Source organism: Hippoglossus hippoglossus, chromosome 15, assembly GCF_009819705.1.
Source record: "Hippoglossus hippoglossus isolate fHipHip1 chromosome 15, fHipHip1.pri, whole genome shotgun sequence".
NCBI classification, from domain to species: domain Eukaryota; kingdom Metazoa; phylum Chordata; class Actinopteri; order Pleuronectiformes; family Pleuronectidae; genus Hippoglossus; species Hippoglossus hippoglossus.
The window spans coordinates 1,954,691-1,968,319 of NC_047165.1; the positions used below are offsets into that span (position 1 = coordinate 1,954,691).

The 13,629-nt window shown below is 45.2% G+C and overlaps 1 protein-coding gene across 3 annotated transcripts in view; it reads left to right on the forward strand.

Moving 5' to 3' along the window:
• peli1b (pellino E3 ubiquitin protein ligase 1b) overlaps nucleotides 1-13,629 on the forward strand; it is a 53,262-nt gene that overhangs the window by 17,811 nt on the left and 21,822 nt on the right. The window contains exons 2-7 of one of the 3 annotated variants that reach the window (XR_004616235.1): nucleotides 284-586; nucleotides 5,296-5,425; nucleotides 6,201-6,302; nucleotides 6,899-7,096; nucleotides 7,555-7,743; nucleotides 10,606-11,435. Coding sequence is in view for 2 of the 3 variants with exons in the window: in XM_034608273.1 (XP_034464164.1) it covers nucleotides 504-586; nucleotides 5,296-5,425; nucleotides 6,201-6,302; nucleotides 6,899-7,096; nucleotides 7,555-7,743; nucleotides 10,606-11,184 (1,281 nt within the window). In the remaining variant the exon portion in view is untranslated. Of the gene's footprint in view, nucleotides 1-283; nucleotides 587-5,295; nucleotides 5,426-6,200; nucleotides 6,303-6,898; nucleotides 7,097-7,554; nucleotides 7,744-10,605; nucleotides 11,623-13,629 lie in introns of those variants that run through there. The other 2 variants (XM_034608273.1, XM_034608271.1) reach the window with 2 other exon arrangements.

Genomic DNA, 13,629 nt, shown 5'->3' on the forward strand with positions numbered 1-13,629 from the left:
TGACAACACAGCATCACAGCAGATGACATTGGATTGTGTTGTATTCAAATTTGAGACAGGTTATTATTCTTATTCTTTTTTACACCTCACTAAAATGAGTAAAGGCTTGGACTAGTGTAATTTAGCATTTTTGCTGCCATGACAAAGTGAAACATCAAGTGGAATCTGTATTTAAATGTGTAAATGTGTTATTTTAAGATAGCATGTTGCATCCTCCTGTTACGGGTCAAGTTGAGTAACACTAATCTTTGTGTTAATCCTTTTCTCTCCTGTCGCCCCGCAGGGCACGACAACCGCCGCGAGAGACAGACCCATGAAGCATGAGAGGGTGGAGCTGAGGCTCAGCTGACCCTTCCCCTTCCTTCTCCTCCTTCTCCCCCCTGGACCATTCGATCAGCACCTCCCTCCCTCGCCCTCCTCTCCCCTTCCTATCTCCTGTCACCCTGTCGGATCTCGCCCGCCTTTCCTCCCCTCCTCCTCCAAGCCTCAATCAGCCGAGCCCAATGTACTCACCGGAGCAGGAAAACATCTCCACCACCACCTCCACCAAAGTGCCAGCGAAGTATGGAGAGCTCATTGTGCTGGGGTAAGCACTCATTAGACCCAGTAGATACTGAATGGTGATTTATATCAATCCAGTGGCTTAAATGTGAAGATGTGTGACACTCATGTTATAATGTTATGGTCTAAATAAGAAGGAAGTGAAGGTGATGTGCTCATTTTGAGTTGATAATCTTTATCATGTTCCTGCTCTTCTAAATAAATGACAAGCTTCATAATTGCAATTAACGTAAACATGTCAAACTGTCAGAGACTTAAGATTAATGGAAACGATCTTTATTTGTGGTTTATTCCGTTTTACTTGGATTCAGGTTGGTCCCAAAGTTAAAAGAGACAAATTCTGCTCATATTGGTTTTAACTCGTGCACCTTTAAGCCTTTAAGCTTTTACATACACAAAGAAAACTTAATAAAAACTGTAAAAAGCATCAACTCAGATGCTCAAACCTGATTCTACTTTCTGCCATGGATTTGACATTGTTCTACTGATACACACAGGAGCCGCTGTATGATATTAAACAGGCTTTGCTAATGTTTTAATTCCCATGAAATGACACAACTTTGTAGACCTCAAATAAACACAATGTGTTTTGTAGAGAAACTCTGAATGGAAACATAAACACAAACCACAGTGGTCCTTAAAGGCACCAGCAGTAAATCATGTCTGAACAAAAAGCTGTATTGTGTACTCGATGTGACTTGTATTGTTGTTCTGTTCACTCCGGGTCAAAGATTGAACAATAGATAAGAGGCAATCATAACTTTATCATAAATAGAGAAAAGAAAACAGCCAGGCTTTACTTCTTGACTTCTTCTAACGAGCTGAGCAGCCGGAGACGCTGGATGCTTCAGCAGAAGTGTTGACAACACGATATGAAGAAAGGCAGAGATCCAGAGAGTCCAGTAGAAATGCTTTTCGAGACGGGAACATAAACAACTGGGATATTTCCGTCCAGCTACACGGGGTCGTGCACCGAGCGTACGAGGAGACGGGTTCAGTCGCAGTTAGAGTTTCGAGTATTTGTGGAAGATGAGCTGAAGCACTTTGCTCGGTTTGTTACAAGAGGAGATGTGTTTTGACCTGAAGCAGCAGCGGACACTCATCTCAAGCACCTTGGCCCTGTCCTGCTCCGGAGATTTGTTGTGACTCCAGTCCACATACTCAGCTGTAGGAAAAACCTACGACCCCACCCCTGCATCTCAAGCACACAGCACAAACACTTTCTCCAATAACAACTGACAGTGAAGGGCTTCCTTTATCTGTCTGTCTCCTGTCTGTTTCCCAGAGGACTCCTCCACTCCCCGTCCCAGCCCACTCCGCAGAGGAATGCAGATGTCGGAAAGACTCCTTACACGCACATACGCACACTTTCCTGTGCTTGTACAACACAGATATACACAGAGATACACACACACACACACACACACACATCATTTCATGTCAAACACAGACTGGTTTCACAGCTGACTCACTGGGTTGTGCTGGAGCAGTATTGTCAGGGAGATGACTGTGGATATTTTCCCTAGTGGAAAAAGTGTGAGCAGTAAACGCAGCTCTGTGCCTTTACAAGGGAGAAGGGAGAACTCCAGTTTTCCGCTTTGCTCTGCTTTTTTTCCGCTCCTAGTTTTTGATTCGAGGTCAGGCCTCAAGTTTTAACAGGTCAACAGGGGCCAGTATTTGCTTGATGACACACTGAGCTACAAATATGGCTTCATTAAGTGCAGTGAACACTTTTATCCATATTAATATAGATGCATTTGTTTTCTCTGTGGCCTCAGTGGGAGTTGAGCCCTTAACCTTTAGCATCATGTGCTCTTCAACCCTCAGGGAACGAAACCATTACTCAAACATACAAACTGAGAAAAACATGTTGTCACCAAATCCTCTGACGAAGAAATGTAATCGAAGTTTTTATACTTTGCAGTTTAAACATAAATAGCTTTAAATTAAATGAAAACACAAATACAAGCACATATTTAGATCTTCAATATGTTGTCCTAAGAACATAAATATACATTTGAACATAAATATACATCTTTGATGCATTGTTTACTCTTTAAAATATATTTATTCATATCTGCAAACATAAACGTTATAGCGATATGTCTATGAAAGGCTTTTATTGGCTGATTTCAAATTTCTGTGAAATAAAAGCGATATAAGGTCATGACAACATAGTGATGGAGGAGTTTAGAGTAAAATTACAGAAAACCGCTCTTAAGCTTTAGTGTCAAGGCTTCTCTCAGTTGTTCTAACTGAATGGCGACAGTAAAATCTGCCTGGCCGCAGTAAACTCCTCACATCTGGCGCCCGGAGCAGGCTGGGACAAGTGCTTCGATTTAACTGGTTCCTGTTTCACCAAGATCAGACGTGCATGTGCAGATGCTGACGGAGAAAACCTCTTTCGCACGTAGCGGAGGGATGCGTCTGACCTCCTCATTGTAACCTCTGTCCAACATGTCTGAAGCCCCTGTGATGATAATGGTTTAATCCAGCGTCTCTGTGGAGGATCTGTTCACCGAGTGGAGCACAGACCTCGGCCAGGAACAGAAAGTCTCCTTAAATTCAATCAAGTCGCACCAAATTACACAAAATCAAAGATCTGTCCCCTAAATTTGCTGATTTTCTTTATCAAGATCCATGTACAGAGCTGGAAGTCACAGATAATGATCTTGTCCATTGACTAAAGTTTCTTCACCGAAATAAATAATGTCTCCATTCTCAGAGTTTCCGTCCACACGGTGTATTCTTAGTTTGGCAAGAAGACATTTTAACGTTTGTTGAGTCCTTTTAACTTTTTAATGTTTGTGTTTTGAAGCTCACGCAGTCACTCAGCCACGAGCAGCAGTCACCTGCACAACCTGCATTTATGCTTTTATAGGTTTGCTTTTGAAGTGGAAGCTTGTTGCTGGTGTTTGGAGGGAACATGGATACACACACACACACACACACACACACACACACACACACACACACACACACACAAGTTCGCTGCTAATCGTGAAGAATACACTGCTGTGCCTGTGCCCACAGACTAACTTTTTCCAGCTTCCTGTCTCGCAGTATGAGAAACGTGCATATTCACACACACACACACACACAGACACACAAACACACTAACTTATTGGACGGGATCCATGTGTGTACACGCACACATTACTGCCACCCATGGGAACCTGGGGTTTGAACTTCCAGCCACACTTTGAGCTCTCTCCAGCAGACGGCCCCGCCCTCCCTCTGGATACGGGCTGAGCTTCACCATGGTTACGCTCCTGCCATGGTTACTCCTTCCCAAACGTTGCTGTGGCTCTGTCCTCTCACCATGGTTACTCGTAAACCCTCTCAGCGTTGTTTGATCCCAGCAGCCCGGCCCTGTCAGAGAAACGTTTAGCTGTGGGCCGGGCGTCCCTTCGTCTCTATTGGACTCACTGACGTTGGGTGGGTTTAGTTCAAGGATCTGATTGGTCGAAGACACGTTCCAGCCGGGCCGAGGTGCTGCACAGCATGGCGAGCTTTGCTTTAACGTTGAAGTCACGTTCTTCTTTACTCAGATCACCTCAAAAAGCTGGATTTAGGAAGTTTTTCTTCATTTATTTTGCTTTATTTCTTCATTTTATTGTTGTTTCTATATTTATCTTTAACCTTAAAAAGGAAAGGTTATTAATGTCAAACCCTAAATCCTGCAGAATGTCCTCCTGCAGCCGGACAAAAGGCTGCTGGACACGTTGTTCCGAGGTGTGACTTCACATTTGTGTCAGCAGACCCCAGTTAGAGAATATTAACAGAGTCCATAACTTCTGTGGCTTCTGGATATGTCATAACAGCGTGAAGGCAGATAGCACGGTTTATGTATGCAGTCATGTTTATAAAGCTGTGGTGCTGCTTACTGGAACATCACATCACACTTGGGATGGCTGATCGAAAACGTGTGTGTGTGTGTGCAGTAAGAACCTCGACACACACACACACACACACACACACACACACACACACACACACACACCAACTCAGCTACACAAGTGTACATTTATACCTGGAAACACAAAGGACAGCGACACGGGTGAAATGAGCAAATCTGCAATTTCTTCTCTGTGATTTTTTAAATTCAATTTCTAAACTAATTCTGCTTCTTTTAAAATCACTCAGGAATATTGTTTCTGTAGAATGAGATGAGACATCTTGATTTTTGTTCTTCTTCTTCCCTTCGTGTCTCAGTGGCTCGACTACAGTCCGTCTGTTTTGAGTTCTTAGAAACGCACAAACACACTTGTGATATACCAAGAGGTCGATGGAGTTGATGAATGTTTCTGTAGTGTTTTCTAGCTACAGGCTATTAAAATGGACACACACACACACACACACACACACTCACAGACACACAACAGTCCCGCTGCTGTTGGGAGTCACAGAGACTCCATTCTGTCGGGGGGGGGGGGAACGCCTCTGTTTATTCTCCTCTCCTCGGCCGTGCATCAGGCTAAAGGAGTCTCTGTGTGTGTGTTTATTTTCCTCAGCCCTTTCAGGGTTATGTGTGGAGGGCTTTGTTGTTTACAGACACATCATTTGCTTTTGTAGAACTGCATACGTGAAAAGTATAGGCTGCTAATTGTATGTGCGCACACAGTCCTGGACCGAGCGCACCACAGTTTCCAGTGTATTATACAGCTGCTCAGACAATAATGCCCTATTGTTTATTGTTTGTGTGTGTGTCTGTGTGCGTTTGTGTGTGCGCAGGTACAATGGCTCTCTGCCCAACGGTGACCGAGGTCGACGTAAAAGCCGTTTTGCACTTTGTAAGCGACCGAAGGCGAACGGGGTGAAACCCAGCACAGTTCACGTCGCCTGCTCTCCACAGGCAGCCAAGGTGAAACACACACACACACAAATATGAACTCAGAACTACACACATTACACACATTACATTATAATTGGTGGGTTATTATAATGTTTTTTTTTAAACTGGAAGACGCTGAAGCTCTATAAGAGAAATCAATGTGATCGGTCCAGTGGAAATGAACTGGGAGGCAGATGTTGGTGTGTTTCCATAATCAGTTAGAAGGCCGTCCAGAAATCCTCCAATATCTTTTAGAGGTGTGTCAGGGTGTGTGCAACATCTGTAATGGATTCTCAGACACACAGACACACACACACACACACACACACACAGGCCAGGCTTTTAGCTGAGCTGCAATAATTTGCAGCGTCTGGAGGCGTGACTGTCCCTCTCTGCCCGCTGGGTGGTAACTGAAAAGACACAGAGTCTGTCTCATGTCCAGATTGTGACTTCACCATCTGAACTCTTCACCCGCTCCACCCTTCCTTTGTCTTTTATTACGTGTAAGGATCAGTGAAGAAATATGAGACGTGTCTCTGCTATGAAGCATCTTCCTCCTGTACATTTGAAACTGGAATGGCTCGTTATGGTTCCTTTAAATTTAATCAAGCTGCAGCAAATTGTACATCTCAAAGATTATATATCTTTATATGCCAGATTATGCCAAACACCTTGTATCATCGTGTTAAAGAAAGGGATTAAAAATGATGAGGAGTTTGATATTAGAGGTTTAAAGGTCTTTTGTCTGTCTTCTTCATTCCCTCTGTGTTTATCCGTCCCTCTCCTCCTCCTTCTGTCTCCACAGGCCATAAGCAACAAAGACCAGCACAGCATCTCGTACACTCTGTCCCGAGTGCAGACGGTGGTGGTGGAGTACACCCACGACCCCAACACAGACATGTTCCAGGTAACAGCCGCAGCTCATCACCTGAAGGTTCACAGCCAAGTTACAGTCGTTGACTTCACTGCTGCGCTGATGTGTTCAAACCAGGGGTTTTCAAACTGTCAGGTTTTCTTCAGTAATCCAGTGATATTTGTTTTATACAAACATAGATTCACTTTTAATTGTGTCAGTTTAATAACTTGTGTCTAGCAAATAAAACTGACGACACATCTTTCATCTTAGTCGGACATGGATGAGGACAGAAGGTTTTATCTCTGGATGATAAACGTGTTTGAGTCTGTTCTTCAGGGCTCAAGGTTATTATGGGATTTGTACAAGTTAGTAACGACTGTGAAGCAGCTGGAAACTTCTCTCTAAGGTCACCTACCTTTTATAAATATGTTTAAAACATCTGCTTTATCTGCGTGTGGAAGAATCCAGACAATAATTCTTCAAATGTTGTACCTGCATGTTTTTGTCATCTTGTTTTGTTCTTTTTAAAGTTTTGTTCAGCTTTAGTTTCTGTAGTTATTTCACACAGATAATCTTTATTATTACATCATATCCAGAATCTTTCTGTCTGAACTGATCTTGACGTCTGGCTCGTCTCTCTCCACCAGATCGGTCGATCGACAGAGAGTCCCATCGACTTCGTAGTGACCGACACTGTGGCCGGCAGCCAGAGCAACGCAGACACCCAGTCGGTCCAGAGCACCATCTCCCGCTTCGCCTGCCGCATCATGTGCCAGCGCACGCCGCCTTACACCGCGCGCATCTACGCCGCAGGCTTCGATTCCTCCAAGAACATCTTCCTGGGGGTGAGCGTCTCTTCTCTGGTGCCTCAGACACGTGTGGGCGAGTGAGAGAGTAAAAGAGCAGAAAGAAATCACAACATGACCGCGAGCAAATACTGAGGAAAGTGAGATGAAAGCTTGAGTTGTGGTAAATCTCTCTGAGGAAAGGTTGAACCTGTTTTCTCTTCTCAGTCATGTTCGGTTTTACTTTTATTTTAAATCTATTCGTCAATTAATGTCAGAAGCAAAACATCATTCTTCTCAACTGACTCGTTGTGATTCGCTTTACATCTTCTTACAACATGTGGACATTTCATCTAAAGCCTGAAGCCACATTGTCCACTCACCACGTCCTCTCTCTTATTGAGCTCTGCACCCTGTTGAGTTCAGATGTTTGTGGATGAGAATATAAAAGGTTCCAGGTCCCAAGTCAGCTGAGTGACACTCAACACGAGTCTTACAGTCCACCTTGTTTCCTTCAGGAGAAAGCTGCTAAGTGGAAGACGGCTGACAGCCAAATGGACGGGCTGACCACGAACGGCGTGCTGGTGATGCATCCTCGACACGGCTTCACGCAGGACTCCAAGCCGGGCGTCTGGAGGGAGATCTCGGTCTGCGGCAACGTCTTCACCCTGAGAGAGACGCGCTCGGCACAGCAGCGAGGGAAGATGGTGAGAAGATGGTTGATCTACTTAAGAGTTTTGTCTTTCACACTCGGGGTTTGTTCATAGAGTATTTTGAGATTCACCTAAATGAAATATTGCTGCTTTGTGAGCAAACTTCAAGAGTTAGATAACAGACTGTGTGTTAAGATGGACGACATGACAGCTCCCGAAAGTGAAGCCACAAATTTGAGGAAGAACCTCGATAATTTAGTTTTTTACCGCAGGAACAGGAAGTGGAGATGCATGGTCATTTATATTTCTTTCCCATCCGTCCCTTCACCTTCACACTCTCACACATACGGCGGGAGGTCAGTCAGAGCTTGACACCGCTCGGAGGTTATGGAGATGCCGTCTCCTTGGTAACGGGCTGTCAAAGCTGTGTGTCACTGGACCTTGTAAGAGGATCCTCACGCTGACGTCAGTCTCTCAGCCAATCGCAGCCCTGCGGCCGCCTGTGGCATGTGTCCGGTTGGATCGATGTTGTTGCTGATGTGTTAATTAGGTGTTTGTTTTACCCCCCCCCCCCCCCCCCCCCCCACAACACACAGTCACATTCTAACATGAAGCTGGTCCTTATCTGGGCTCCCACATGTTTCCAAGTGTCTCCAGTGGATGAGCTGCTCTCTTATCTCCGACCGGCCGTGACCAGCCACAGTTAACAGAGTGCGAGCTTCACAGACGTCTCTCATTGGTTCACAGTGGGTTCATGATTGTGATGGTCGGTCGTGTCAAAGCACCGACTCACATTATGTTCGGTGATGGAGCATGAAGAGGTTTCATTGTTTGGGCTGCGTGAACTCTCTGTGAAGTCTGGTGTCTTGTTGATGGAGAGGCGGTTACACAGATACGTTTTGAGATTTGCACATTTATTTTGAAGGATCAAGTTTGTTCCCTGTGTGCGAATGTAACAACACAAACTGTAACAACTATAAAACTATAATTCACAAATATCTACACTCGATACCCAACAGAAATTAAATCACATTCATCTGTATCTGCTCTGTAAATCATGTGTTCTCCTTCAAGACGAAATCTGACAGGAGATATTTTTTGGGTGGCGGCACGGTGTTACAGCGGTTTGCACCGTCGCCTCACAGCAGAAAGGCTCTGGAATCAAACCTGACAGCCGTCCAAAGACGTGCACGTTAGGTTAATTGATGCTGATGGTTGTTCGTCAGCCCTGTGACACTTTGGTCACATGTCCAGGTTGTTCGCCGCCTCTTAGCCAACGTCAGCTGGGATTAGCTCCAGCTCCTATAATATATATATATATATATATATAATTATATAATAATATGATTCACCGGCAGTATCGAGTCCAACCGCTTTAAACTTTCTAATTTAGTGCTCCCCCCCCTCCCCCCCAATGCCTTTGCACATGCACCGCTCTCTAAATGGGAAAAGTGCCCTGCATTAGTGAAGGTTAACATCTGAAGGACTTCCTGATTGAATGGGGGGGGGGGGGGAAGTCGTCTCAGCAAGTTTTCCCAAAAAGCCCTGGAGGCCGAGTCGTGTGCACGTGTGTGAACAGAACCTGAGGTGTGGCTGCGTCGCCTCCTCGGTTCTCAGGTCCTTTTCTACAACATCCACCATGAGAATAACAGGTTTATTTTAATAATCATCTGTAAAGATCAGTCACGTTCCTGAGATGAAGATGAAGATGAAGATCAGTCACGTGCAGCTTTGTGTGTGTGTGTGTGTGGACGGACTCTGTCAGTTTTGCCAGCAGGGCAGTGCTGGTCGCCCTTCTGCAGTTTGACACAAGGTTGATGCCAGTGTAATTACGAATATCTTACAGTGCAGTACACACACACACACACACACACACACACACACACACACACACACACACACACACACACACACACACACACTGAGCCTGCTGTGGATGTTATAAGAGTAACATGTCTGAGCTCCTGTTATAATATATATGTTAATAAAAGTCTTTGAAATGAGCGGCTGTAGTTTAATTAAATTATCACTTGTATGATATTAATAGGTGAGAGAGTGTGAATCCACTCTGAGCATCAACATCATTAAAATCCATCCGGTTTTTACTCAGAATGACGTCAGCAGCTCAATGTGGCGTCACTGGAGTATTTTACCTTCTTTTGGGACAAAGTGGAGACGCGTCGTCCACGTTGATTGACGGTTGTGGAGGAGCTGGTCGGCTGAAAGGCAGAGAGGCACTGGTTTTACTGGGCAGATGTGGATGTGTGGCATTTGATCAACGTGACGTGAAGAGCTCACATGTGCTCGACCAACGTTCCCGTGATGCATGCTCCTCCTCCTCCTGCTCCTCCTGCTCCTCCTGCTCCTCCTCCCCGTCCACACGGTCCCACACCTGGAGTTCCCCTCGGTGTCTGATCCTGTTGATCTGAGCTCCCCCCCCCCCCTCCCCGCCGCCCTCCTGTTCTTCCAGTTCACTCATGTCATCTTGCCTCCAGCTGTTCGTCCTCCCTCCATCACTCAGCTGTCTGAGGCAGGAGTTATACAGCGCCACCTGCTGAGCTCAGAGGAGTCCTGCAGCTCAGGTTGAGGCAGGGAGCACTTGTTTTATGCATCTGTCTGTTAACTGAACTGATTATTCTGGTCCGGGTCGTACAGGGGCGGAGTTTATCCCTCGTGAGTCCTCACAGCTCGATTCAGAACAATAATCTAAATGAGTCAGAGTACAAACGTGACTTCATCGTTCTGAGCTGAGAACAATTTGTTAATTGATTTAACTGGTAGATAGAAAATTAATCAGCAAAATGTTTGGGAATCTCATCATGTGGAGAAACTAAACTCAACATGTCCCTAAATAAACGTTTCATCTGGTGTCTCTAACCTTCTGTGTCTCTGTGTCTCTGTGTCTCTGTGTCTCAGGTGGACACTGAGAGTCAGGAGCTGGTGGACGGCTCGCTCATCGACCTGTGCGGTGCGACGCTGCTGTGGCGCACAGCTGAAGGCCTGGCCCGCACCCCCACCCTCAAACACCTGGAGGCCCTGAGGCAGGAGATCAACGCGGCCCGCCCGCAGTGTCCCGTGGGCTTCAACACGCTGGCCTTCCCCTCGATGCGTCGCAAGGACACGCCGGACGAGAAGCAGCCGTGGGTCTACCTCCACTGCGGCCACGTGCACGGCTACCACAACTGGGGCAACCATCGCATGGAGAGGGAGGGGCGGGAGGGCCGGCACAGGGAGTGTCCCATGTGCCGGACGAAGGGGCCGTACGTGCCGCTGTGGCTGGGCTGCGAGGCGGGGTTCTACGTGGACGCCGCCCCGCCCACTCACGCCTTCAATCCCTGCGGCCATGTTTGCTCGGAGAAGACGGCGGCCTTCTGGAGTCAGATCCCACTGCCGCACGGCACGCACACCTTCCACGCCGCCTGCCCCTTCTGTGCCCAGCAGCTGACGGGCGAGCACGGCTACGCCAGACTCATCTTCCAGGGGCCGCTCGACTAGACGCACAGCGGGGGGGCGTGTAGTTTGAAAACAGGGACCTCCTCGGATTTGTTTTCTTTCCTCTGCGGTTAAGACACAAACTTTTTTCTGGACTTTTTTGTCTCTCTCTCATTTTTAAGTGACCTTTGTATTACTTTTTCATGAATGACGACAAAGATTTCTATATTTTCACATGAAACCAGAGACACAAAAACCAAACAAAGAACTGCTGGGTAAAACCTTTTTGTGTTTGTTTTCTCGGAATAACTAACGTACGGTTTTTATTCATGTTTATTGTTGCAATATCCATCTGTGTACATCTCTTAGAGCTAATTTAAACAAAGATGTTTATTTATGGTCCGTCGCTTCGTTCTTTATCCGTCAGATAAACCTAACGTCTACGCATTTTAATTTGAAACTTCAGCCTTTTGTTGGATATAAAGTTCTTGGTGTGTTCTGGGGGTTCGTTGTGCGTCCAGCTCTCAGATCTGTTTGTGGTATTTATACACAGCCTCCTCCTCTGGTGTGCTCCCACTCTGTGTGTGTGTGTGTGTGTGTGTGTGTCTGTGTGTGTGTGTGTGTGTGTGTGCGTGTGTGTGTCAACGCTCCAGTTGCACGTCTCTCCCATCAGGCGTCACATTCAAAGCAATAGATTTGGAACAGAAAACCTCCTGAAGCATTATGGGAAACTGAGTCTTCAGACATCCCTCCCTTTAAAGTCCGAGTGAAACGTTTTCTGTGGGTGAGTGAGCTTCTTCTTTTTTTTTAACAGCAGCTATGTAGCTAACGTCACACAGACTGTAAATAAAGATGAATTAAAACAAAACATCAGTGTGAAAAGAGAAACTAACAGAAACCGTCTTTTACAGTTTAATGAACATTTACTTTGACCTTTTTAATTTAGTTCTGGGGTTTATGACCTGTACTGCAGCCAGCCACCAGGGGGCGACCGTGAGGATTTAGCTTCACTTTTAGGGAGCTGTGTCTTCTTTATACACAGTCTATGCAGACACACACACACAGACACACACACACACACACACACACACACACACACACGCTAACCAGACCCTGTCAAATACATTTTATTATATTAAAGGTAGAAAAAGGAATTTACTCATATAGAAACTCATAGTATTCAAATTATTTATACCTCAAATATCAGAACCACACAACAACATCCTGACGGTTCTGACCCACAACCGTGTCAGTAATAATGAGGTGTTTTATTTTGAAAAGCTCAGCTTAACTGCACTATCTAGTGTTTCTATCAGCTGTGATTTGTTGTTTCATGAGTTTCGATGTGATTCTGTTTTTCTGCCTCGTTCACGTGAAACAACAGTCGAGTGTTGCTGTTTGACTCAGGTTCAACACAAACACTTCAAGTCACTCAACCTTTCTGGACGTGTGTGTTCACATCAGGGCTTTTTATCCATTCGGTTTATTTAAATATTTCAATAACTGTCACGAGAGCTTAAAGATCCTTCGTAACGAAATCACAATTTATTTATTTATTAAAAAAAGCTGTGGAAGTTAATTTCAGCCTTTTCCTGACACCACGATGAATTAAAGATGAATCTGGTTCAAGTGTTTGTAAAAATAAAACCCTGCAGTTTAATTCATATGAATTCTGTGACGTGGACAAACAGGATCAGAACATGTGGTTTTCAACTTGATTCATTTTCTATTGATAATTCATCAGTTTTATATCAGCTCTAAATTCTCCACAACTCTTTAATATGCACAAAGCTCCTGCTGGTATCCTGAGTGTGTGTGTGTGAGTGAGTGTGTGTGTGAGAGAGAGAGTGTGTGTGAGTGTGTGTGTGTAATTTATGTGTTCATGATGATTGTATGTGAACAGTTTGTGTGTTGGTCCGTTCACACAGTTCTTCTCCACACACACACAGATCGTTTTCATCAGTGTCCCTCAGTGCTCGGACTGCAACACACTAACTCACCTCAGGGAGAAAAACAATGACCTGTGTCACACACACACTCACACAGACAGACACACACTCACACACACACTCTTCTAACGTCTTCTGAGGAAACCTCACAGATGAAAACTCTTGTGTCTTTCGTCTCCTCTTGTTTTTTGTCCATGTTTGTGAGTAAGGGCTTCACTCTCTCTCGTGTTTACACCAACACATCTGACCCCCCCACTCACTCTTCTTCTTCTTCGTCTGTCTGGCGTCTGTCTCCTTGTGCTTATTAAGGCAAAAAGCAAAGAATGTTTCCAGCGAACACGTTTTTGTAACAACTTTAAACAATAAAGTGTAAAAGTGACTTCACTCACTTTGTCTGGTTTTTATTTGATTTCCCCTCGAAACAGAAGAAGAGTTGAAATCGACCGAACGTTGGACTTTGTGCATCAGACGGATTCGGATATTTTTAAATATGTTTTACATGTGACATGTATTTATAGATGAGCGGTGGAACGTGGAGGAGAGAGACTCGACTGAAGGT